Raw genomic sequence first — 26,651 nt, 5'->3', positions numbered from 1 at the left:
GAGCGTCTGCTAAAATGACAAAATAAAAAAAATGCTGCCACCAGCATGCCCCACAGTAGGGATGGTGTTAGACAGGTGATTATCTGTGCCTGGTTTTCTCCAGACATAACGCTTTGCATTCAGGCCAAAGAGTAAAATGTTTGTCGTCTCAGACCACAGAATCTTTACCCTTATGCTCGGTCTTTCATGTGCCTTTTTGCAAACTCCAAGTGTGCTGTCACGTGCCTTTTTATCAGGAGTGGCTTCCGTCTGGCCACTCCCATAAAGCACAGATTGGTGAAGTGCTATAGAGACTGTCCTTCTGGCAGGTTTTCCTATCTCAGCCAAGGAACTCTGTAGTTCTATCAGAGTGGTCATTTCTTGGTCATCTCCCTGACCAAGGTCCTTTTTGCCCGGTTGCTCAATTTTGTCGGACGGCCGGCTGTAGGCAGAGTTTGGGTAGTTCCATATTTTTTCTATTTCCCAATGGAGACGACTGTGCTCTTGGAAACCTTCCAACACTCTAGAAATTGTTTTATACCCCTCCCCAGATAATTGTGATGAGTCATATATATCTAGGTGATCTACGGACAGTTCCTTTAACTTCATGGTATAGTTTCTGCTCTGACATGCACTGTCAACTGTGGGACCTTATATTGACAGGTATGTTTCTTTCAAAATCATGTCCAAACAATTGAATTGGCCACAGGTGGACTCCAATCAAGTTGTAGTGACGATCAAAGGAAACTGGATGCACATGAGCTCAATATGGAGTGTCATAGCAAAGTGGTGTGAATAGATTTACATGTTAGTAATTTAGCAGACGCTCTTATCCAGTGTGACTTACAGTTAGTGAGTGCATACATTTTCATACTGGCCCACCGTGGGAATCGAACCCACAACCCTGGCGTTGCAAGCGCCATGCTCTACCAACTGAGCTACACAGGACTGTAATTTACATATTTCTGTATTTCATTAATAATAAATGTGCAAAACTTTCTCAAAACACGTTTTCACTTTAAATATTTAATCCATTTTGAATTCAGGCTGTAACAACAAAATGTGGAATAAGTCAAGCAGTATGAATACTTTCTGAGCGCACTGTATGTGTGTGAGTGTGTGGTGTGTGAGGTACCTCGTGGGAGGTGAAGGGCACCAGGATGCCGATACCTCCAGACAGAGTTGTGTAGACCAGAGACTCCGAGCCTCCGGGAATCAGTGTGGTCTTCTGCAGTGACAGCACCGTCTCCCCAATGTGGTAGTTCATAATCACTTCAGCCTGACACAGGGGAACAGACATGGAAAAGGGTCAGGCACAGACAGGGGTTTACAGAACAATTCTCACTCATGACACAACCAGAAAACATTGCTTATATGCACCCTTTTTACCAATTGCCCACAATAAGTCCAAGTGTAGGGAATTTCCCACTGACTACCTAAACATCTTCTAGCTCTTAAAAGCTTCCAATAAACAGCAAAATGGAAAACAGCAAATTGGCCTGGAGAGCTTCCAAGGATTGGAGAGCAGGTCTGGGATGAGGCAAACCACAACTCCACCAAGACACAAACAGTGATCCAGAGAGCGAGACAGACAGACAACAGTTCTCCCATGATCCTGTCTCTATAGAGCTGTGATGCTGTGACAGAGGAGCAGAAAGCCTGTACCTTCTGAGAAGCTCCGTTCAGCAGACCTCTATCCCACAACGCTTTGTTCCCAGTTGGGTCCTCATCCACATCGTCGCTGGTGTTAGGGGGAAGGCGCACCTGAGGGGGTACAAAATGTAAGTGTAAAAGCCTTCAAAATGTTTGCGGCATCATTGAAATATCATAAATTGGATAAAACTGTTAATGAGTCGTCTGGCAAACACTTCATTTTAGAGAAAAGGTAGTATCCGATATAATACCCAACACCTTTGTCAGAAAGGAACAATAAAGAGTGTACACGTACAATGCTAATGTTGCCAAACTTGTCGGCTGAAGCCATTGTGTCGTAGTCCAGCAGGCAGGCGGTGGTGACCCATCGAGGGTGGGTGTCGTCAGCGAAGATGATCAGCTGATTCTCGTTGCGCTTGTAGCGCACCCAGAACAGACTCTCCTGTACGTCAGTCACTATGACCCGCTGACCGATGGTGTGGATACCAGTCACCAGGTTGGGCACATGCTGCAAACGAGACGGATGACATCAACTGAACACCTCTGTCCTCAATGGACTGCCATATGGATTTTATTTGAAAGGTCTGGAACCTAAACAAACTGTGGACAGTGGTAAATTGTCCTTTGGTACAATGGATGATGGATGGATGATGCTGTGGCCTTTTATCTTTGCTTTTAGAAGGAGATTCTTACAAATCAATCTTCTCCCCAACTTGATTACTGCACTTAGATCGCTAATAATTCTAACAGTGGTTAACTTAATTCCTTTGAGACCTTAACCTGAAGTGAGTATTTTAGGTTAGTCAAACTAGGCTGGGTGGTATATTGTATTTTACTATATACACCGGTATTTATCCACACAATGGTGTGGATTTTAACTGTACCTTCTCTAATGGTATTTTAAAGTTTGATTTGTTACATTAAATAATTCGCTAATGACAAAATATATAGCAATCATCAGTTTTATCAGCAGTAAGAAACTGCTAACAGCTGAGAACAACTAGCGAACTTGCAAGCACAATTCAACAACTTCGGGAGTAGAGACCCCTGGAAAACATCACACTGCTGTCTCGTGGCAAAAGTAAAAACTGCAATTTAATAGAGGTCAAAGAGGAGAATAATTATTCTGATAAATAAATAAATAGAGGCATACTAAGACAAAAGAAATGTGACAGTGTGTACATGATAAATTAGTGCAGGAAATGAATTGATTACATTTCTGGAAGTTAATGCTGGAATTAAATAACTATGCAAACGGTAACCACTGGTTGAGTTTGTGGCTACAAAAGACGATTTATATGCAATGTTCTACAAATAAGACTACTTCAACCAAAAATAATTGGACAAAACTGACAGTGAAGTTTGGTTGAACAGAATAAAGCAATCAGAATGGAGAAAGCCCATTAAAACCACTTACAATTAATTTGCACTGCTCATAAAGCATATTTAGAACTATTATTATTCAGAATCATCAAATACCATCATAAATGGACACTGCAAGCATAATACAAAAAGCAGCAGTAAACAAATCATTTTTCACTACATGTCAATAATATGTCATAATAAAGCATTTAAAAACATGAATAAGGCAGTTACCTATGTCTAAAAATCCTAATACTGTAAGTTATGAACTGTACACGATATGAGTGCAAATGTAAAGGAAGTGCCGTGCTAAGAACATTCAACTGAAATATAAAAAAGGTAAAACATTTTTCTTTCGGCTACATTGAATTTTCACTGAAGCAACTGTGGCGAGAGGCAGCATGCGCGGCATTGGCTGTATTGTGCCAGCTGCAAATGTTGTGATTGGTGGTTAAAAACTACCAGAATTCTGTGGCTACAGCCCTACAATCGATAAAAAACATAGCTAAATACCAGTGAATTGAGAGCACATTTGACAGAGTATTTTGTGTAGATCGTTGACAAAAAATGATAATTAAAATAATAAAAAATGCAGAAATAGTCAAGGGGTGCAAATACAAAAGACAGCTGCAGGAGCATCAATCTGACCCCTTGACACTTCCTGGTCTGAGAGCTTGTTAGCCTTCCTAACCAGCCACTTACCACACTGCCAACTGGTCAGGTGTTTACACAGTAGAGTCAATAGTTTTTTTATACATCCTTGTGTGTTTGTGTTTTTCCTGTGTGTGTGAGACGTCAGGCTCCCTGTCTCACCTTGTTCTCACACTTGCGGAGCAGCTTCTTCTTGCCCAGGTCATAGATGCGCAGAAGTTTACCAACGCCCACCAGCACACGGCCCTGGAACGGAGCAATTGCCAGAGGAACGTCCTCCACTGGAGTCTGTCAAAACAACATTCCTTTACCATATAAAAAACAACTGATCTTGAAGGTCATTAACATACTACCTTGAAAGGACATTCTGTAGAGCAAGTCAAAACATACATTTCTGGGAGTTTGGGTGGATGAGAAGTTGAGCTTCACCACCCATTGGGAGAACCTTGTCAGGAAACTCAAGCTGCGTATTGGGTTTTATTACCTGCAAAAAGCTTGTTTTTCCCTTGCCGCCAGAAAATAGATGATTCATTGTACTTTTACATTTTAGTCATTTAGCAGACGCTCTTATCCAGAGCAACTTAGTTAGTGCATACATCTTCATACTTCTCTCTCTGTGTTGGTCTATGGTGATACTATTTATGTGCAAGCCTCAAGGCTCTACACTGAAGGCTCTTAACTCTGTATCACACAGCCTTTTGTTTTGAACTGACCATGGACAAAGGCCCTTTCATTACTCAGCCCCCTGGTCTTGGAATTCCCTCCAAGCCAACCTAAAACACCAGGACCTGGTGTCCACTGGAGGAGTTCAAAGGACAAATAGATGAACAGGTTGTTGAGACATGTAGTTGTTTGTAGTTGTCACTAGTTTGGGTTGCCTTATGTAAGGAAGCATGTTGTTTAACTTCACACACACCACACGCATGCCTGCACACACACATCCACTGTTTGTTTGCTGTTGTATTTGTGCTGTTGCCAGTGTCTTCGGTCTGTGTTATCAGTTCTGTCTTTGTATTTTTATTTGGCCACAGGAGGCCTTTTGCCTCTTGCGTCAAACTCAATCAGCGCAAGGGCCATATTAAAAAAACAATGAAGTCACTGGCCAGACATAGCCTATTATGTTTGTTTTTACAAAATAACTTGCATACAACTACGACCCAAACTGGCTAATGTTTTATTATAAAAAATATGGCCCTTTATAATGTCCACTTATGTACATAAGATGCTGTAGATAGCATTTAACATATTAAAACAAAATTGATAAATAATATTTGTCCAGCCTTTGCTGCGATGCTTGCAAATAATATGCTGCAAAAAAAGCATTTAACTCCAAATAACAAAAATGTAGCTAGGTTGTTGTAACAAACTTATTTTTTTGCTCTGCATGGATCACCGGTGCAGTTGAATGCAGCATTGCTGTATGGTGCACTTAAAATGTCTTGTAGTTGAGTAGCCAGCCTAGGCTATTGCTCAAATGTTGCTGTAATAGGCCTACTTGGTTCTTCTTTGCATGGTGTTATGCTGCAGGTTTTGTTTTTTGGTAATTCATTGTCAACCTTTAAAAACAGAAGCCAGACTGCAACATTTTAGTAGCCTAGCAAGGACTGTGGTACGTGTCTACACTTTCCCTCCGCTTCTTGCGGTAAATGAGACACACGACAGCAGCACAATTGAAGATTGAAATCTTTTTTTTTTTTTTTTCACCGATGCGAGCACATCAGGCTGTAATTTCATAAAGTAGACGACTCAACTGTTGACTCATTTATACTCGTGTGTACTATTGTCCTTTAGTAGTCATTTATACCTGCATGTGAATCCTTTATCTTATAACTTTTTGACAACCAAGATGACATTTTGTGTAGGCCACAGCAATGACCCTTTGGAACGGAAACTTGGCATGGACATTTAGCCTACATCATGTTTAAACTTTCGTTCCGGTAGAAGATTCGGTCAGTGCCATTAGTGATGATGATATGATACAGTGCACTGGCTGGCTCATGTGTGGGTCTGGGAGGAGGGGTGGGTCTGTGGGTGGCAATGCACTGCCATTTGGCATGCAGCATGTTGGCAGTGCTTGCTGTGACTTGTAGTGCAGCGCATCCTGGGCTGTATGCAGGGCCGGATTAAGAAATCATAGGCCCTGGGCCTTTTTATTTTATTGTTTTGTTATAGCCCCCCCCCTCCCCTCCTCGTAAACAAATCCGTGCAACAAGATGCATTTCGATGCATGGTAAATTTACTTTAGAAGAAAAGGCCTCTTCATAATAAAGCCATAACGTTTGCCGTGTGGCATAGGCTACAGTTGAGCTGAGAATTTTTGGGGATTTCCACACATGGGTAACATAACTTCACAGGGTCTGAAAAAAAATCTACCTTTTAAAAACGCATTTCATGTAATTCTACGTCATTTCCATGACAGAAGACAATAGCTGAATCTTTTTTAATACCACACAAATGACAAACGAGTGGCTACTCTGACTGACAAACAGCGACCAAGCTGGTCTTGAATTCAAACAAACAATAGCCCAGGCCAATGAAGCGACACACAAATTGTACAATATTAGGAGGAAATATATATACAGTATATATCATAGGCTACAGTAGGCTACTAAATATAATTTCCAGTGGCACACACTCACCTAATGATGACGATGACACCTAATGATGAAGATGAAGCCATAGGCTACGCACGGTGATGGCCGAAGCGCTCGTCGTGGCAAAAGCCTATCTCATGATGAGCTACTTCGAAAAACGGTGCTGCTGTTAGCTAAACATTGTTTCTATTGGTTCTACAGAGAGATTAGTCTTCACTTTTCAGCAGTAGGCATTTGCTTTCCAAAATGTACGTTTTTCCCACGATTGTATTTTTAATCTGCACAAGGCAAACCGACAGCCACAACCAACCATAGAAATATAATGCATAGATGGCAGTTCCCATTCAAGTCAGGACTGGCATCCATTGTTAGTGTATCCATCAGTTTAACAGTCAAATTGCAAGGGTAAGAGGTTACAAAACCCTTCTATGGATTATATGTCTATGGCCACAAGGCAACAAGCTGTATATTTGGCTCGCATGCTGCCCAAACTGCGGCCTACCCGAATCTAGGCATACCGGTAACTGCCAAAACAAAGGAAACACTTGAGTAAATGAGGGATACAAAGTATATGTTATGGTGTGGGGTGCATTTTCCTGGCATTGTTTAGCTCCACTTGTAGAATCTATGCCAAGACGCATTGAAGCTGTTCTGGCAGGCTATGGAAGCGGGACAAAATTATTTGACAACTCAAATCATTGCGAGGGCCGGACAGAAATGTGTCACGGGCCTTGTGTTTGACACGTGACATAAAGGCTTCATAATTCAAAAATGTAATGTTAACTGACATATTATAGGGCCCTATAAAATCTGGTTTTATTTTTTGCCTGATTCCATTTTCAGTTTTTCCCCCAAATTCCCTTTTCTCGGTTTTGTTTTTCCAGGTTTCCGTTTCCCCCCATTGTTTTCAGGTTTTTGCTCTCAAAATAACACCTTTTTAAATAAGAACTTGTTCTTAATTGACTTGCCTGGTTAAATAAAGGTTAAATAAAAAAATGTAAAGTCTAAAATACAGACAAGACCCGCTGAGACTGGAAAGACAAAGTTCTGTCAGTCAGACTGCGTCCCTCAGGGAGTTAGGTAAAGGGGAGGGGGTGGAAGCAAGAATGAGAGTACTCTGACTCTCAAGGGGCAATTATGACCATTCAGAAATAACAGTCTGGGAATTCCTGTGCACACAGCTGTGGTCAACAAGACCCAGAAACCACTGGATTAGTCATATCCTCTGTCACTCACTCACCTTGTGCATAAACTCCAGTTTGTCCCCTCCCCCTCCCAGCCGATAGGTGTAGATAAAACCGCCTCCCACAGAGCGGGGATTAAGGATCATGTCCCGGGCCACCCCCACCAGCACATACCAGTCATCACCTCCGCTGGCAAACCGACAAACAGTCACACTGCAGGGACAGTCCACAAAGGGAAAGTAGGAGAGAGAGGGAGAGGGGTATTAGCATGTGTAACAAAGTATTATTCCCCATGTCAATCTCTACATTTTGTGTGAACTGTGTTAAATGCTAAAACCAGAGGTGTTTAAAGCGCTCTCCATTATTATTAAGTCAGAGAAGAGACATGGAGACTCATCACTTCAACAGCACAACATCCCTCTCCTCAAACCTTGCCCTAAATGACAGGATGACCAGCTCTTATGCAATTACACAGAAAATCTTAACAGGAAAACCAGCAAAGCCAATAATAACAACAACATCCTCCTAGTAGCCTTATAGAGAGCAATAACATTTTTGTAGGCACTAACGCAGGCTAACTCCGCCATGGCTCGATGGCCAAAGCATATGGGAAATTGAATGTTTTTTTGGGGATAAACGCAGAAAGTAAGGTCTGTGTTAAACACAGGCTTAAGAGATCTTATACATTTTGTTCTATGAGATAATCTTCATCAGCCAACATCACTTGTGAATTTTGAAGCATTTATGTAATCAAAACAAGCACATAAAGGCTTCATAATTCATAAAGGTCAGGTTAACTGACTGATATTATAAGGCCTTATAAAATCAGTTGAAATTTAACAGATATTTATCTTTGGTTTTTCCAGGTTTTTGCTCTCAAAATCATACCTGTTTAATAGAAAAACAACTAAATTGGATGTTCTAAGTCCACAACAATGCTTAAATCACATCAGGAGACCACTTTTGAGGTCTGGGAAAAATCTAAGAAATTCAGAAATGTGGGTGCAGTTACCCTTTAATGGAAGTGTGCACCAGCCAGAAACCTTGTGATTGCACAAAAAAATGCCAATTGATTGATGCAAATACTCATATTCTGTCAGGTAGGCATACGCTAATTTGTAAACTCAGCAAAAAAAGAAACGTCCCTTTTTCAGGACCCTGTCTTTCAAAGATAATTTGTAAAAATCCAAATAACTTCACAGATCTTCATTGTAAAGGGTTTAAATACTGTTTCCCCATGCTTGTTCAATGAACCATAAACAATTAACATGCACCTGTGGAACGGTCGTTAAGACACTAACAGCTTACAGACGGTAGGCAATTAAGGTCACAGTTATGAAAACTTAGGACACTAAAAGAGGCCTTTCTACTGACTCTGAAAAACACCAAAAGAAAGATGCCCAGGGTCCCTGCTCATCTGCGTGAACGTGCCTTAGGCATGCTGCAAGGAGGCATGAGGACTGCAGATGTGGCCAGGGCAATAAATTGCAATGTCCGTACTGTGAGACGCCTAAGACAGCGCTACAGGGAGATAGGACGGACAGCTGATCGTCCTCGCAGTGGCAGACCACGTGTAACAACACCTGCACAGAATCGGTACATCTTAAAATCACACCTGCGGGACAGGTACAGGATGGCAACAAAAACTGCCCGAATTACACCAGGAACGCACAATCCCTCCATCAGTGCTCAGACTGTCCGCAATAGGCTGAGAGAGGCTGGACTGAGGGCAACATCACCGGGAACAACGTCGCCTATGGGCACAAACCCACCGTCGCTGGACCAGACAGGACTGGCAAAAAGTGCTCTTCACTGACGAGTCACGGTTTTGTCTAACCAGGGGTGATGGTCGGATTTGCGTTTATCGTCGCAGGAATGAGCGTTACACCGAGGCCTGTACTCTGGAGCGGGATGGATTTGGAGGTGGTGTCATGGTCTGGGGCAGTGTGTCACAGCATCATCAGACTGAGCTTGTTGTCATTGCAGGCAATCTCAACGCTGTGCATTACAGGGAAGACATCCTCCTCCCTCATGTGGTACCCTTCCTGCAGGCTCATCCTGACATGACCCTCCAGCATGACAATGCCACCAGCCATACTGCTCGTTCTGTGCGTGATTTCCTGCAAGACAGGAATGTCAGTGTTCTGCCATGGCTAGTGAAGAGCCCGGATCTCAATCCATTTGAGCACATCTGGGACCCGTTGCATCGGAGGGTGAGGGCTAGGGCCATTCCCCCCAGAAATGTCTGGGAACTTGCAGGTGCCTTGGTGGAAGAGTGGGGTAACATCTCACAGCAAGAACTGGAAAATATGGTGCAGCCCATGAAGAGGAGATCCACTGTAGTACTTAATATAGCTGGTGGCCACACCAGATACTGACTGTTACTTTTGATTTTGACCTCCCCTTTGTTCAGGGACACATTATTCAATTTCTGTTAGTCACATGTCTGTGGAACTTGTTCAGTTTATGTCTCAGTTATTGAATGTTGTTACAAATATTTACACATGTTAAGTTTGCTGAAAATAAACGCAGTTGACAGCGAGAGGACGTTTCTTTTTTTGCTGAGTTAACATTTAATTGAGAAGGTTTTTGGGAAAGCCTTTCCATCTACCAGCAGATGGTTATCATTAGCATTATCACCGATGGCTACACAAAGTGTAGACTAGACATATATGCACAACACACAGACGGGCATTCCTGTGCTGCTTCAGAAGGTTCCATCCAATTGAATCTACATTTCCACCAACTGGACTTGTTGTGGATAAAAATCAGTGTGTGATGATGTAGTCCCCACAAAATCTCATTTTTCTCTTAAGTTTTCAAGTACTGAATAAAAATCTAAAGTTCAATTGCGTTTCCATCGCATTTTTGTCAGTTAAATAGAAAATGTGCCTACTCTGGTCTTGGCACCTGTGCTCTAGCCAACAGCTGGCAGATACAATGCAGGTAGGTTGTGCGGGTTGTCTAGTCTACATGACGAGGTTATTAAGTAGATTACCGTGGATAGGAGCGAGAATATTGTTATTTGTCAAACGAAAGTCAAGCATCGATCATCATGTCACCAGAATAAGACCCTCAATCTTTTTTGGGAAAGGAGCATCAAGCTCATCACTGTGCACTTTCACCACCCTGTGAAGTTCATCATAACTTTTCATTTGTAGCCTAATAAACGGCATGATTTCCCGAGTGGAAGTGGGAGGACCACACAACATGTCATCGTGTGACTCCAAATGTACTTCGATATGATGATTATTATATCAATATTTGCGCATAAAGGCCTTTCCACAGCCATTTCCCGCATAATGAATTTGATCAACACAGAAAAGATCCCACCATCTCAAACAAACAAATGATATGTCTGCATTTATAAAATTACTCTGAAACGTCCTGTTTCCATCACAGATGTTGTAAAAAACAAATGGTATATACGATATGACTTTACTCATAAAAACTATGGATGGAAACGTAGTTCATGATGCATTTTGTTCATGTCTTATGTTTAACTTGGGCAAGTTAATAAATGTTCTCATAAGTTCAATACATTAAGTTGATTTTCTATTAACTTCAATACATTTTTGAATATTGTTGAATTCCGTTTTGTCAGGATTCTGTGATTCCGTCCGCTTTTTCAGCAACGCAGATTTTATAGGGCCATAATATTATCTCATAGAACAAAACGTATGATCTGACGTTATTTTGGGCGTTTATCACAAAACCACATTCTTTCCCCATTAATTTCCCCTATAGGAATGGCTGAAAGAACCAGAAGTAACTCATTTCCGGTTTTTAGGACTACAAGCTGGCGAGCTCTATTCCATCCATCCTTATCCTCTCCTCTGTCCTCACCTGAAGGCAGCCTCATTCTGCTCCAGTTGGACCAGGTCCAGAGTGGTTCCCTGGATGGGGTTGACCAGACGCACCAGAGAGGCCCACTGGCCAGACCCGGCCTTGGGCGCCCCAAAGATGGCCTCTGGCAGGTTCTCATTGAGGAAGGCAGCAGCCATCTCTGCTGCCAGCTCCCTCTCATCCTCACCAGCTGCCTCAACCATCTCCTACAGAAGGGAACAACACAGAAGTGGTGTCAGTTACAAACAGAGACAAAGAAAAGTAGGGAGGAGGGGGTGAGAGAGATCTACATAAGTGTAAGCAAAGTATTTCAAAGTATCAGTCTAATTCCCTATGTCAATGTCTACATTGTTTGTGTAATCTCTGTATATATGCTGGGATCAGAGGTGTTTTAAGCTCTCCATTATTATTCTGTCAGAGAAGAGACATGAGAAACTCATCACGTCAACAGCACAACACCCCTCTCCTCAAACCCTGCCTTGAATTAAGCTTCTTCGGGTTTAGGAAAGTGCTATAAAAAAACAATTGTAAATTATTTCTATTGAAGTTTTGCCTATAGCTACACTTTCATAATATCAGGCTACACAATTTACACAGCCTGGGTATACAACATATAGCCTCAGCCCTCTCTCCCTCTTAGTCCATTGCCCCGTTGGTCAGGACAGAACCATACCTCTGCCATCTGCTGCTTGCGCTGGGCCTTGGTGGCCTCTGTGTAGGCATTGTGATCAGTCTCTATGAGTATCAGGTTGTTTGTCTCTGGGTGAATGACAAACTTGCGAGGTGTATACTGCAAGGGGAAGGCCACCTGGTTAAACACGGCACCCAGCTTCTCCAAGGCCAGAATCCTAAGAGGGAGACAAAGGCAGTGTCAGAAGATGTGTACCACGTAACAGGTGTGCCATGCCACAACTCGGCCATAATGGGAACAGAAATAACATTTCAAAAAGTAAATGGGACATGTCCCTCATAAGTTAAATATCAGCGTTATAATTGAGAATGAGGATGGTTGAGGGAAATGAGAGAAAAATGAGATGTGCTCTCTGCCTATATGCTGAGATCAGAGGTGTTTACACTCTCTCCATTGGTTTGTCAGAGAAGAGACATGAAGACTCATCACTTCAACAGCATAACTCCTCTACCTTCAAACCTTGTCAATGAAGACATTTCCTCAATATATACTGAGTGTACAAAACATTAAGGATACCTTCCTAATATTGAGTTGCCCTAATTTTGCCCTCAGAAGAGCCTCAATTCGTCAGGGCATAGACGACAAGGTGTCAAAAGCGTTCCACAGGGATGCTGGCCCATGTTGACGCCAATGCTTCCCACAGTTGTGTCAAGTTGGCTGGATGTCCTTTGGGAGGTGAACCATTTTTGATACACACAGGAAACTGTTGAGCGTGAAAAACCCAGCAGCGTTGCAGTTCTTGACACAAACCAGTGCACCAAGCACCTACTACCATACCCCGTTCAAAGGCACTTCAATATTTTGTCTTGCCGATTCACATCTGAATGGCACACATACACAATCCATGTCTCAATTGTCTCAAGGCTTAAAAATCATTCTTTAACCTGTCTCCTCCTACACTGATTAATGTGGATTTAACAAGTGACATCAATAAGGGATCATAGCTTTCACCTGGATTCCCCTGGTCAGTCTATGTCATGGAAAGAGCAGGTGTCCTTAATGTTTTGCACACTCAGAGTAGATGTGTTTACTTTCATGTTCTGTGTGTACCTCAGAGTGTTGGTGGAGATTGCCACAATGCCCTCTGGACACTGTTCAGAGGCGAAGCCAGAGGCATACTCCAGCGTCTCATAGGACAGGGGCGTCAGATGGAATCGGGACTGGTAGGAGTAACTCAGCCAGGAGCGACTAGACATGGCCAACACCTGAAGGAGATGGAGAGTTCAGAGATCAAAGAGAATAGTCATACACACAGCCTCAATGTTATGTTTCAGTTCCATAAAACCAACTAATCGGATTTCACTTACAGCTTCCTGTCCCTGCATCCTGACACGGAAGAGCTTCACAGGTCGCGACCCCAAGTACCGAGTACGAGTATCAGACAGGTCTCCAGTCACTGGGTCCAGCACGGTCCTGAGCAACACACCATTCTGAGGAAAGACAGACATGTTAATGTCACAAATAAAGCTCTAGCATGTCTTCCAACAGAGCACAAAATATCATGTAATACAGTGCCAGAAGTAAACAGGCAGTAACACAGATAGTGTATGTGTGTGTATATACTGTATGCTGAGATCAGAGGTGTTTTAAACTCTATTATTTGTCAGAGAAGAGACATGAAACTCAGCACCACAATATCCCTCTACTCAAACCCTTCCTCAACACATCAGAGGACACATGCACTATATATACAAAAGTATGTGGACACCCCTTCAAATGAGTGGATTCGGCTATTTCAGCCACACCCGTTGCTGACAGGTGTATAGAATCGAGCACACGGCCATGCAATCTCCATAGACAAACATTGGCATTAGAATGGCCTTACTAAAAAGCTCAGTGACTTTCAACGTGGCACCGTCATAGTATGCCACCTTTCCAACAAGTCAGTCTCAAATTTCTGCCCTGCTAGAGCTGCCCCGGTCAAATGTAAGTGATGTTATTGTGAAGTGGAAACATCTAGGAGAGACAACGGCTCAGCCGCAAAGTGGTATGCCACACAAAGTCAGTGAACAGGACCGCCGAGTGCAGAAGCGCGTAAGAGTCGTCTGTCCTCGGTTGCAACACTCCCTACCGAGTTCCATACTGCCTCTGGAAGCAACGTCAGCACAATAACTATTTGTCAGGAACTACATGAAATGGATTTCAGTGGCCGAGCAGCCGCACACAAGCCTAAGATCACCATGCACAATGCCAAGTGTCGGCTGGAGTGGTGTAAAGCTCGCCGCCATTGGACTCTGGAGCAGTGGAAACGCCTTCTCTGGAGTGATGAATCACGCTTCACCATGTGGCAGTCCGACTGACAAATCTGGGTTTGGCGGATGCCAGGAGAACGCTACCTGCCCGAATGCATAGTGCCAACTGTAAAGTTTGGTGGAGGAGGAATAATGGTCTGGTGCTGTTTTTCATGGTTTGGGCTAGGCCCCTTAGTTCCAGTGAAGGGAAATCTTAACGCTACAGCATACAATGGCATTCTAGACGATTCTGTGCTTGCAACTTTGTGGCAACAGTTTGGGGAAGGCCCTTTCCTGTTTCAACATGACAATGCACCCGTGCACAAAGCGAGGTCCACACAGAAATGGTTTGTTGAGATCGGTGAGGAAGAATTTGACTGGCCTACACAGAGCCCTGACCTCAACCCCATCGAACACCTTTGGGATGAATTGGAGCGCAGACTGCGAGCCAGGCCTAATAGCCCAACATCAGTGCCCGACCTCACTAATGCTCTTGTGGCTGAATGGAAGCATGTCCCCGCAGCAATGTTCCAACATCTAGTGGAAAGCCTTCCCAGAAGAGTGGAGGCTGTTATAGCAGCAAAGGGGGGACCAACTCCATATTAATGCCCATGATTTTGGAATGAGATGTTCGACAAGCTTTTGGTCATATAGTGTATTTTACCTGCAGTCCAATGTTGAGGTAGAGGAAGCCGACAGTGCCCTTCACTCCTAGCTCATCTTCCTTCTCCACTCCTCCCATCTCCACTATACACAAAGACTCAGGCTGGGCTGGCAGGGCCTGCATACTGAGGGGCTGGAGACAGTCCTACACCACAAAAACACAGAGGGGTTAGTGGCACATACACAGCTTCGAGAGACACAAACGCATGCTAAAGAGACGGCAAATATCCACAATGGCATGGTGTTATTTGGATTTTAACAGAGTCCAAGAACATCTGGTGCTTGTTACCGACTCGCAGAGCAGCCAGTATGAATCAGGTCCATTCTAAACAGATGGACAAACAGATTGCACAGTGAGTGTCGTACCGAGGGGTCCAGGGAAATGATGCGGACGGTGTTGTCCACCAGCCCCACCGCCAGGAAACGGGAGCGCTGCTCGCCAGGGGGGACATTGGCCAAGCTCATACACACCACGTCAGCTGACATCTCCTTCCTCTCCGTGTACTCATTCAGCTGGCCAGACTGGGGGGAGAGACATGGAGATAGAGAGAGGGGAAGGTTATCATAAAACATCTACTGTCAGAAGATATATAAACTTGAAACTGAGCAGGAGAGACTTCTGGATATCCGCAAAAAGCAGATAAAACTGGGTCAAACTGAAACAAGACCGAACTTGGCTGAGAAAATAGACACCCAGGGAATGAAAGTATACTCACAGGGTCCATCTCAAAGTAGACCAGCTCTCCTCCGGTCAGAGCGATGACCACCTGCCTCTGGTTGACTGCACAGCGCACAATGGTCTTCTTCCCCGGAGTCTTCCACTCATTCACACGCTTATCAGCACGGATGTGACGGATCCCATCAGGATACACCTGTACAACAGGGTTATTCAGTTTATACAGGGCTGGGGAAGGGGCCTGGCCTGGGTGTCTAATGTGTGTGAATAGTGCGGAGATCAGAGTTGTTTAAGCTCTCTCCATCGTTATGTCAGAGAAGAGACATGAAGACTCATCACTTCAACAGCAATATTAAATCTGTCATACACTTAATTTCCCTTTTACCATCAGCATTGTATTCCCTCCAGAACATAAGGTGCATAGGTGCATATTCAGGCCCCTGTGAGAGGCGTGTGTAGTGTGGGTTTTAGACTGACCTGCACCAGAGCATCCTCCCCCAGCAGAGAGCAGGAGAGGGTGGGGGTGGTCCCAAGGAAGCCAGAGTCTGTAACTTCCTCTACGGTCTCACCAATAGACAGAACCAGGGTGGCGTTGACGAAGGACACGATGATGTAGGCGTCAAACTCATCTGGAGGTGGAGAGGTGTTTAAATGAGTAGGAGTTTCACACCAAGGGGATTTCTGGACCGTTAGTTTTATTCATTAAACCATGGTTTAGTATTAATCTGATACATGAAGCAATTAATCAATATCATAAACTACATTTATTTATTCACAAAGTATGTATAATGCTGAGATCAGAGGTGTTTAAACTCTCTCCATTGATATTTCTGTCAGAGAAGAGACATGAGAAACTCATCACTTCAACAGCACAACAAACCCTGCCCTGAAACTTCAGAGGAATCTGTCCTAATCTGGTACATGAAGCAATTACTACCATTCTTATACCCTTATTTTGGTTTTTCACTAACCCAGAGTATGGCATTACAATCTTTAAATCTACGTCTGTAACCCAGTGTGTAGAAGCTACAATGTCTGACTTGTGCAGGCTAACCAGTTGGATGAGCCAAGTGTTCTGTGTAATGGATGAATGTCAGAGTGAAAGTGAAGTCAAGCCTGCACAGCACTGTCTCTACCAGGCAGCTGCAGAGGAACTAAGCCACTGCACTACACCATGACGGGAAAAATCTCTGAAATCACATGACTTCTGGGAATAGTCTGGCAGAGTGACTTTGTCCCAGAATGCAAAATATCATGCACTCTGATGCCAGACTGCAACATCACACTTTTGATAAAAACAGTATTAAGATTAAAACAATGCCACTTTACAACCATGTCATACACAATAACTGCAACCAAACACTGCAGAAGTAGATTGTAATGAGGTAGAAGGGAGAATAACTTGCAACTACAGAAAAACATTGATGTATTCATTAAATAAATTAACAAGTACCTTCAATGTGTCTGCGCACAGTCCACACAGCATTTGGGTTACCGGGCAGCTCAGACACAGCCATCTCTGATACCTGGAGGGAACAATCACTGATCAGACTCATTTTAATCTAACCTAAGCATTTACCAGTCTGTTACCTGTGCATTAACATGTTAAGATCTGCTGAGATCAGAGGTATCCACATTCTCTCCAGTGCTTTGTCAGAGAAGAGACATGAATATCATCATTTCATACAGCTTCTTAAACACTTTAAATATGAGCTGGTGTGTGAGAGAAGCAACAGCACCAGAAACTTAAAACCCAAACTCTGTCCCAAATCGGGTTTCTGGTATGCATGTGAGTGAGTATCTGCATGACTTTGTTAAAATGTTGCCGTTTTTCAAATACTACTGTGGCATGTGCCACACCGAGAGAATGTGTGTGTGTGTGTGTGTGTGTGTGTGTGTGAGCACTTTCTGGGATGTGAATGTGCGATGGGAGTAGGAATAGCAGTACACATACCTCCAGTCCATGTCTGAGGACTCTGAGGGTGGATTTGGGTCCCCTGCCACAGGCCACATACAGCTGGGGAGTGTCCTCATTAGCCAGGTCAGCAATCTACACAGGGAGAGAGAAATAGATGAGGTGAGTGAAAGAACGGGCCAGCGGTGAGTAAGAGATCAGTATGTATTCTAATAGAGGACAGAATATAAGAAGTAATACAGTGCCAGAAGTAAACAAGGCAGTCTCACATGTGGTGTCTGTGTCAGGTTATAATGCCAAGATCAGAGGTGTTTAAACTCTCTCCATTGATATTTAGTCAGAGAAGAGACATGAGAAACTCATCACTTCAACAGCACAACATCCTTCTCCTCAAACCTTGCCACAACACTTCAGAAGCATCTTTGTGTGTGTGTGTGTGTGTGTGTGTGGGGGGTGGAAGGTTAATGCAAATCCTTCTAATAAAAATGTGATTAAAAAAAATACAAGAATCTTTGCATTCAAGCAAGTCAAAATCAGGTTCATCGTGCCAAAAATAGTGGGAAACATCTCTACCCCAGCTAAAGCTGTTACAGTTCGGTAGAACAGAGGAAAAGGTGTGTCACTCCACAAAGTTAATCCATTACATAATCCATGATAATCAAAAGCTAAAACCGTTGCACGCACACCAATCACACAACACAGAGATTCACACACACACACCTGGCAGGACATAATGGGGGAGAGGTTCTCCTGCTCGTCCACCAGCACCAGGTTCTTGAGGGGGCGTGGCTGGAAGAAGAAGGTATCTCCCTCCTCCAGGGGCATGGCAGAGGAGAACTCTGGCTCCTCATCGTCATCTCCCAGATGGGCTATCTGGTACAGGTAACTAGCAGAGCGAGAGAAGAGAGAAGACAATAAACACAGGAGAGCAAGAGACATGGACAAAGATGGGATGTGTGTGGTATTGAGAGGGATTACAGTGTAATGAATTACTTACTGGTTGCCAAACTCTGAGGACACAAATAAGAAACCGGTCTTCAACACGCACATGGCTGTGGCTACAGGTATGGTGTCAAAGTACTTCATCCTGATCTCTGTAACCTGGGGGATGCAAACGTTTATTTGAATGAGAAGGAATCCCAGAATATCCCATCTTGTGAACACTGACCTGAGTTAGTGTGTGTGTGCATGCTGAGATCAGAGGTGTTAATGCTCTCTCCATGTTTTTGTCAGAGAAGAGACATGAAGACTCATCACTTCAACAGCACGGTTCTATTTCTATCTCCCCCACATCAGATGACCACCGCTGCAACCTTCCCCCAGTTCCCGTCTCAGACTGCACCCTGCTGGCCTCACCATCTCCTCATCTGTCTCCAGGGTGACCTTGAAGATGTCCCCCTGCTCCGTCTGGGCCAGGAAGAAGAACATGGACTTGGTCTTGTGGGTGGCTGAGCAGACGAAGATCATGCCTCGCTCAGGGTCATCCAGGTCATTCTGTGCTCAGGCAAAATAAAAAGGATTGAGGGCACAGTGCGGATAGTATCAAATCAACTGTGATCCATACCAACATTCACATTGTTAACATGTATGACCATGTCTGGTTAGCCAAGTTATTTCAAAATCAATTTTTGCATTTACAAAACGTAACAGAAACTCACCCTCCTGCGTGGGATGGGACAGCGGATGTCAGGCTGGTCCCCAAAGTTTTTGTAGGTGATGTAGTTCTCTGAACAGATGAGAACTCCACTAGGCCCATCAGAGCCTCCAGGAACTAGAGAAGACAGGGGGAAAGGGTAATGATCACACAATAGGTTTGCACTGTAGCGTAAAATAAATAAATCCAGCCTTAGAGACCACTAGCAGAACAGTTACGACAGTGGGATTGCTTGTGTTGAGATCAGAAGTGTTTAAGCTCCGTCTCCAGTGGGTCAGAAAAGAGACATGATAATCTCATCATGTCAATACAAACATTTTCTGCAGTGCTGTTTTATCTCTATAGTGGCAATATGAGGACCTATCTTCACCCCAGCAGCAGGAAGAGAAGAGCTAGTGCCTTCGGAAAGTATTCAGACCCCTTGACTGTTTCCACATTGTTACGTTAAAGCCTTATTCTAAAATGGATTAAATAAATACACATCTTCAGCAATCTACACACAATACCCCATAATGACAAACCAAAACCTGTTTTTTAGAAATTTTGGCAAATTGTAAAAAAATATATATATATATATATATATATATATATATATATATATATATATATATATGTACATAGGAATTCAGACCCTTTGCTTTGAGACTCGAAATTGAGCTCAGGTACATCCTGTTTCCATTGATCATCCTTGAGATGTTTCTACAACTTGATTGGAACCACCTGTGGTAAATTCAATTGATTGGACATGATTTGGAAAGGCACACATCTGTCTATATAAAGGTCCCACAGTTGACAGTGCATGTCAGAGCAAAAACCAAGGCATGAGGTCGAAGGAATTGTCCGTAGAGCTCCGAGACAGGATTGTGTCGAGGCGCAGATCTGGGGAAGGGTACCAAAAAATCTCTACAGCATTGAAGGACCCCAAGAACAGTGGCCTCCATCATTCTTCAGTGGAAGAAGTTTGGAACCACCAAGACTCTTCCTAGAGCTGGCCGCCCGGGCCAAACTGAGCAATCAGGGGAGAAGGACCTTGGTCAGGGAGGTAACCAATAACCCGATGGTCACTCTGACAGAGCTCTAGAGTTATTCTGTGGAGATGGGAGTACCTTCCAGAAGGCCAACCATCCCTGCAGCACTCCACCAATCAGGCCTTTATGGTAGAGTGGCCAGACAGAAGCCACTCCTCAGTAAAAGGCACATGACAGCCCGCTTGGAGTTTGCCAAAGGGCACCTAAAGACTCTCAGACCATGAGAAACAAGATTCTCTGGTCTGATGAAACCAAGATTGAACTCTTTGGCCTGAATGCCAAGCGTCACGTCTGGAGGAAACCTGGCACCATCCCTAAGGTGAAGCATTTGTGGCAGCATCATGCTGTGGGGGTGTTTTTCAGCGGCAGGGACTGGGAGACTAGTCAGGATCGAGGAAAAGATGAATGGAGCAAAGTACAGCGAGATCCTTGATGAAAACCTGCCCCAGAGCACTCAGGACCTCAGACTGGGGCGAAGGTTCACCTTCCAAAAGGTCAACGACCCTAAGCACACAGCCAAGCCAACACAGGAGTGGCTTCGGGACAAGTCTCTGAATGTCCTTGAGTGGCCCAGCCAGAGCCCGGACTTGAACCTGATCTAACATCTCTGGAGAGACCTGAAAATAGCTGTGCAGCGACGCTCCCCATCCAACCTGACAGAGCTTGAGAGGATCTGCAAAGAAGAAATGGGAGAAACTTCCCAAATACAGGTGTGCCAAGCTTGTAGCGTCATATCCAAGAAGACTCTAGGCTGTAATTGCTGCCAAAGGTGCTTCAACAAAGTACTGAGTAAACAGTCTGAATACTTATGTAAATGTGATGTTTTTTATTTATTTTTTACTGTTTTTCCTTTGTCATTATGGGGTATTGTGTGTAGATTGATGAGGGGAAAAAACAATTTAATTTTAGAATAAGGCTGTAACGTAACAAAATGTGGAAAAAGTAAAGGGGTCTGAATACTTTCCGAAGGCACTGTATGTGCAAGGGTAGACCTCATCAGTAGAACACAAGCGGGAAGGCTGCAAACAACTCATAACCTGTCTCTGGCCACCCTCTACTGGAAATAATGTACACTGAACAAAAATATAAATGCAACATGTTAAGTGTTGGTCCCATGTTTCATGAGCTGAAATAAAAGATCCCAGAAATTGTGCACAAATGTGTTTACATCCCTGTTAGCTAGCATTTGTCCTTTACCAAGATAATCCATCCACCTGACAGGTGTGGCATACCAAGAAGCTGATTAAACAGCATGATCATTACACAGGTGCACCTTACACTGGGGAAAGTAAAAGGCCACTCTAAAATGTCACACAACACAATGCCACAGATGTTTCAAGTTTTGAGGATACGTGCAATTAGCATGCATGAATGTCCACCAGAGATGCTAATGTTAATTTCGCCACCATAAGTCGCCTCCAACGTCGTTTTACAGAATTTGGCAGTACGTCCTCACAACCGCAGACCACGTGTAACCACGCCAGCCCAGGACCACCACATTTGGCTTCTTCACCTGCAGGATTGTCTGAGACCAGCCACCCAGACGAAACTGTGGGTTTGCACAAGCGAAGAATTTCTGCACAAACTGTCAGAAACCATCTCAGGGAACCTCATCTGCGTGCTCCTCGTCCTCACCAGGGTCTTGACCTGACTGCAGTTCGGAGTCGTAACCCACTTCAGTGGGCAAATGCTCACCTTTGATGGCCACTGGCATGCTGAAGAAGTGTGCTCTTCACAAATGAATCCCGGTTTCAACTGTACCGGGCAGATGGCACACGCGTGTATGTCGTCGTGTGGGCGAGCAGTCTGCTGATGTCAAAGTTGTGAACAGAGTGCCCCATGGTGGCGGTGGCGTTATGGTATGGACAGGCATAAGCTACAGACAACAAACACAATTGCATTTTATCGATGGCAATTTCAATGCACAGAGATACCGTGACAAGATCCTCAGGCCCATTGTCGTGCCATTCATCCGCCGCCATCAACTCATGTTTCAGCATGATAATGCATGGCTCCATGTTTTCTGGATGCTGAAAATGTCCCAGTTTTTCCATGGCCTGCAAACTCACCAGACATGTCACCCATTGAGCATGTTTGGGATGCTCTGGATTGACGTGTACGACAGCGTGTTACAGTTACGCCAATATCCAGCAACTTCACACAGCCATTGAAGAGGAGTGGGACAACATTCCACAGGCCACAATCAACAGCCTGATCAACTCTATGCGAAGGAGATGTGTCACGCTGCATGAGCAAATGGTGGTCACACCAGATATTGACTGGTTTTCTGATCCACACCCTTACCTTTTTTAAGGTATCTGTGACCAACAGAAGCATATCTGTATTCCCAGTCATGTCAAATCCATAGATTAGGGCCTAAATTGGTGGTCTGTTGATATCCTTCTAGTGGTGGGGGGGCTGTGCTTTGGCAAAGTGGGTGGGGTTATATCCTGCCTGGTTGGCCCTGTCCGGGGGTATCGTCGGACGTGGCCAGTGTCCCCCGACCCCCCCTATCTCAGCCTCCAGTATCTATGCTGCAATAGTCTATGTGCTGGGGGGCTAGGGTCAGTCTGTTATACCTGGTGTAATTCTCCTGTCTGCTCTGGTGACCTGTGTGAATTTAAGTATGCTCCCTCTAATTCTCTCTCTCTCCCTCCCTCCCGGAGGACCTGAGCCCTGTTATCAGGACTACCTGGCCTGATGACTCCTGGCTGTCCCCAGTCCACCTGGTTGTGCTGCTGCTCCAGTTTCAACTGTTCTGCCTGCGGCTAGGGAACCCTGACCTGTTCACCGGACATGCTACCTTGTCCCGAACCTGCTGTTTTCGACTCTCTCTACCGCACCTGCTGTCTCGACCTCTGAATGCTCGACCTCATTTACTCCTGAGGTACAACCTCTACAACCACTGTGATTATTATTTGACCCTGCTGGTCATCTATGACCGTTTGATCTTCTTGAAGAACAATCTGTCCTTAAATGGCCATGTATTCTTCTAATCTCCACCCGGCACAGCCAGAAGAGGACTGGCCACCACTCAGAGCCTGGTCCTCTCTAGGTTTCTTCCTAGGTTCCTGCCTTTCTAGGGAGTTTTTCCTATCCACCGTGCTTCTACATCTCCATTGCTTGCTGTTTGGGGATTTGGGCTTCTGTATAGCACTTTGTGACATCTGCTGATGTAAAAAGGGCTTTATAAATACATTTGATTGATTAATATATGTATTTCAATTTATTGATGTTCTTATATGAACTGTAACTCAGTAAAATCTCTGAAATTGCTGCATATTGCGTTTATATTATTGTTCAGTGTTGCTACCTGTGATGAGGAAGTTGCCGTGCTCTTCCAGGGCCTCGCTGTACTTGCGCACCACATGGTTCAAACCCAGGTCCAGCTCATAGAAGGTCAGGGTCTGCTGGGTGTTGGCTGCAGCCTCGCCAGTGGGGTCATTGTCAGCTTCCTGGAAGGAGGGAGAGGTCACAGGATGAGGATTTACAGGATATCTTTAGTAGCAGAGCAGCTACAACAGTGGGATTGTGTTGAAATCAGAGGTTTTTAAGCTCTCTCCAGTGTTTCGTCAGAGAAGAGACATGAAGACTCATCATTTCAACAACACTTGGTGTGTATAGAGAGAATAAAGCAGCAGCACATCAGAGCCTGTGTGTAAGCCTAGATTAGATTAAAGAGGTCCAGTTCTGTTGTACATAACAAGAGTGCATGAGCAAATTCACAAATCATAGGGGTCAGTGTTGGGCTCTCACCTCATAGTCCATCTCCAGACAGGCGAACATGGGGTTTTCAAAGCCCACATCCACTCCTACCACATGGTAGACCAGTGTGTTAGCCTTGTGTGCCTCCAGAGGAGAGGAGATGGTGAGACGCGCTGCTGCATCTCTGTTCAGGATGTATACCAGCTTCTGCTTCTCAATGGCACCTGGAAACACAGAGGTAATCAGTAAACTACACAGACATTGCAATAGGGGATTATCTTACCAAATCAAGGATTTTTCAACTTTAAACTTTTTTGAATTTTCAAACCATTACCAACTCTCTCCACAACATTATATCTCTCAGTTCTCTGTTCCCTGAGATTCTTTACCTATCATGACTGCTCTGCCCTTGGGGTCAACGGCGAGGAACTGTCCAGGGACGATTCGACGACACCCACTCTTGCCAAAGGTCTCCTGGTGGATCTTCTCGAACATGTTCTTGGAGGGGTGGTACTCAAGGATCACGATGCGGCCTGAGTCACTGCCCACCACAATGTAGTCTGGGGATCAAAAGCACAAATGTCTCATAACAGATTTAAAATAAGAGCTTTTCAACCACACACACACAGAGAAAACGTGCATCTACATTACACACTAGGGTTGGGCGATGTCAACTTCTGTCCTATCGTGATTATGTACCCATAAAACATTGTGATATGATGGTATCGCCTCCTAATGACAAAAAAAAGAAGCTAAAACGACCATTGGGCTAAAGCAGAAAAATGATTTGCTACAACTGGACGAATCATGACGAAGCCTGGGCAGAGGCTAAGTGCAGGCTCATCTTTGATAATATATTTTCTGGTGGAGGATCTTCAGCATGGAGCAGGTTTGTGTCTGTGTTAACATCATACCCAAGAAGCGCTGTATATGCACCAAAAAGCAATCTCAGGTGTACATGCAGACAAACATATATGCTGACACACACACATACATCTCATAACACACCTTTAGTTCCTCCTGTCAGCCTGAAGGCCATGAGCGAGCGAATGATGCCAAACACCTCCATGGTAAGCAGGGTGTGAACCTTCCCTGTGTTGGCATCTGGACGCAGCAGCTCAATGATCTTCCCCCTGGAAACAACTATCTCCTGCATCTTGGTTCCTGCAAGGCAAGACAATAACGATTCCCAAACCAGATCGTAGCTTAGTGGGTAAGAGCGTTGTGCCAGTAACCGAAAGGTCGCTGGTTCTAATCCCCGAGCCGACTAGGTGAAAAATCTGTCGATGTGCCCTTAAGCAAGGCACTTAACCCTAATTGCTCCTGTAAGTCGCTCTGGATAAGAGCGTCTGCTAAATGACTAAAATGTAAATGTAAATATATATATAGACTCAGGGATGAGAGAGTCCAAGAGAGGAATGTTATGTACCTGAGAAGTTTCCATGGATGGCGTGGGTGATGCCAGTGGCACGCTGCAGGGTCAGGTTATACAGAAACATAGTGTCTGTTTCTCAACCTTCAGGTGCAGGTCAAAGAAGCCACAGCAACACCAGGTTCTGATGAAGAAAGGAGGAGTACATTTTAGCATTACTGCAAGCATGTCAGTGTTTTAACATAGCTAACTTAGCGAGGTAGCTGGCTAACTATTGCAAAATAATATAATGGTTGTCGTGGATACTGCACACACATTATACATCCGCAAGCAAAATCATTGTTAACTCAGTTGATGATAGCTCGCTAGTCAACATTGATTACGAACAAAACCGCTGTCAAAGACACGGGTGCCGCTACTAGTTACCTAGCTAGTAGGCTAGCTATCTAGTTAACTACAACAGAGCCCAACCTAGCCAACTTTGTAAAGTTGATTCTACACAAACCCACTGGTCGTTGTTGCAACCAGCCAGGTCCAACTTAACCACAATAATAACAGTAATGTTAGCCCACCATTACAAAACATTTTAACGAAATAGACAATGTACGTTTGCAACACAAGGTTTGCTTGTTCGCGTTTGCTAGCCTAGCACTCGCAGTTGTTTTCATTCATTCACTCCGTATACCCACAAGCGCCCATCTTAAAAATTGAGGAAGACGTAAAAAAATATATATTGATATATATTTTGTTTTCTATATTGTATTGTGCGGACACTGTATGAAAATGATTTACCGATGTATCAGTTAGGATGAAGCTGATATCAACTAGATGATGATTTTCAGTCGCCGCGTCAATTTGTTCATACTTTTGCGGTCAAACGCTTTCCTGTCGATCATGGGTCCTTCATGATCTGCGACGTCATCAAAAATCGGTCCACAATGTGCCTGAGACCTAGCTACCCAATTATAAGGGAATAACATGAAACTCACAGCGGTTACGCCATAGAAGTTGTATTTGATTTATCTAAAATGGAAAATCTACATATCACTTGCCTTGAAATTATCAAAAAAATATAATGAAAAGTTGCATTGAATTACAGTTGACGAGCTATTCCACTAGGGGGTAACAATGCCCATGCTTTGCTTAGAAGTTGAGGGGGCTCAGTTGGTCAAAAGATAAAATCAAATTGTATTTGTAAAATGCGCCGAATACAACAGGTGTAGACGTTACCGTGAAATGCTTACTTACAAGCCCTTAACCAACAATGCAGTTCAAGAAATAGAGTTAAGAAAATATTTACTAAATAAACTAAAGTAAAAAATAAAAGTCACAATAAAATAACAATAACGTGGTCTGGGGATCTAGATGTGATGACTAGCTTAGAAATAATGCATTAATGATTAAACATAAAAGGTTTGTACTGTAATGATATAAATTGTTTCACCTA

The 26,651-nt window shown here is 43.9% G+C and overlaps 1 protein-coding gene across 1 annotated transcript in view; it reads right to left on the bottom strand.

Annotated features, from left to right (window-relative positions):
- Positions 1-26,103, bottom strand: part of LOC121531844 (splicing factor 3B subunit 3) — a 32,424-nt gene extending 6,321 nt beyond the window's left edge. The window contains exons 1-25 of the mRNA XM_041837341.1: positions 25,997-26,103; positions 25,262-25,388; positions 24,841-24,996; positions 24,222-24,392; positions 23,884-24,056; positions 23,441-23,582; positions 19,104-19,216; positions 18,802-18,939; positions 18,443-18,546; positions 18,166-18,331; positions 17,485-17,580; positions 16,984-17,056; positions 16,008-16,159; positions 15,571-15,726; positions 15,221-15,376; positions 14,856-14,999; positions 13,268-13,390; positions 13,011-13,165; positions 11,943-12,117; positions 11,270-11,475; positions 7,480-7,636; positions 3,808-3,933; positions 1,928-2,140; positions 1,645-1,743; positions 1,115-1,258 (exon numbers count right to left, since the gene is read on the bottom strand). Coding sequence (XP_041693275.1) covers positions 1,115-1,258; positions 1,645-1,743; positions 1,928-2,140; positions 3,808-3,933; positions 7,480-7,636; positions 11,270-11,475; positions 11,943-12,117; positions 13,011-13,165; positions 13,268-13,390; positions 14,856-14,999; positions 15,221-15,376; positions 15,571-15,726; positions 16,008-16,159; positions 16,984-17,056; positions 17,485-17,580; positions 18,166-18,331; positions 18,443-18,546; positions 18,802-18,939; positions 19,104-19,216; positions 23,441-23,582; positions 23,884-24,056; positions 24,222-24,392; positions 24,841-24,996; positions 25,262-25,331 — 3,408 coding nt within the window. The 5' untranslated portion in view covers positions 25,332-25,388; positions 25,997-26,103. The remainder of the gene's footprint in view (positions 1-1,114; positions 1,259-1,644; positions 1,744-1,927; positions 2,141-3,807; positions 3,934-7,479; positions 7,637-11,269; positions 11,476-11,942; positions 12,118-13,010; positions 13,166-13,267; positions 13,391-14,855; positions 15,000-15,220; positions 15,377-15,570; positions 15,727-16,007; positions 16,160-16,983; positions 17,057-17,484; positions 17,581-18,165; positions 18,332-18,442; positions 18,547-18,801; positions 18,940-19,103; positions 19,217-23,440; positions 23,583-23,883; positions 24,057-24,221; positions 24,393-24,840; positions 24,997-25,261; positions 25,389-25,996) is intronic.
- Between the last annotated feature and the right edge of the window lie 548 nt (positions 26,104-26,651).

This window comes from Coregonus clupeaformis, chromosome 19 (assembly GCF_020615455.1).
Source record: "Coregonus clupeaformis isolate EN_2021a chromosome 19, ASM2061545v1, whole genome shotgun sequence".
Taxonomy (NCBI): Eukaryota; Metazoa; Chordata; class Actinopteri; order Salmoniformes; family Salmonidae; genus Coregonus; species Coregonus clupeaformis.
Note: the sequence above shows the minus strand (reverse complement) of the source record. Positions and strands in the feature narration are given on the sequence as shown.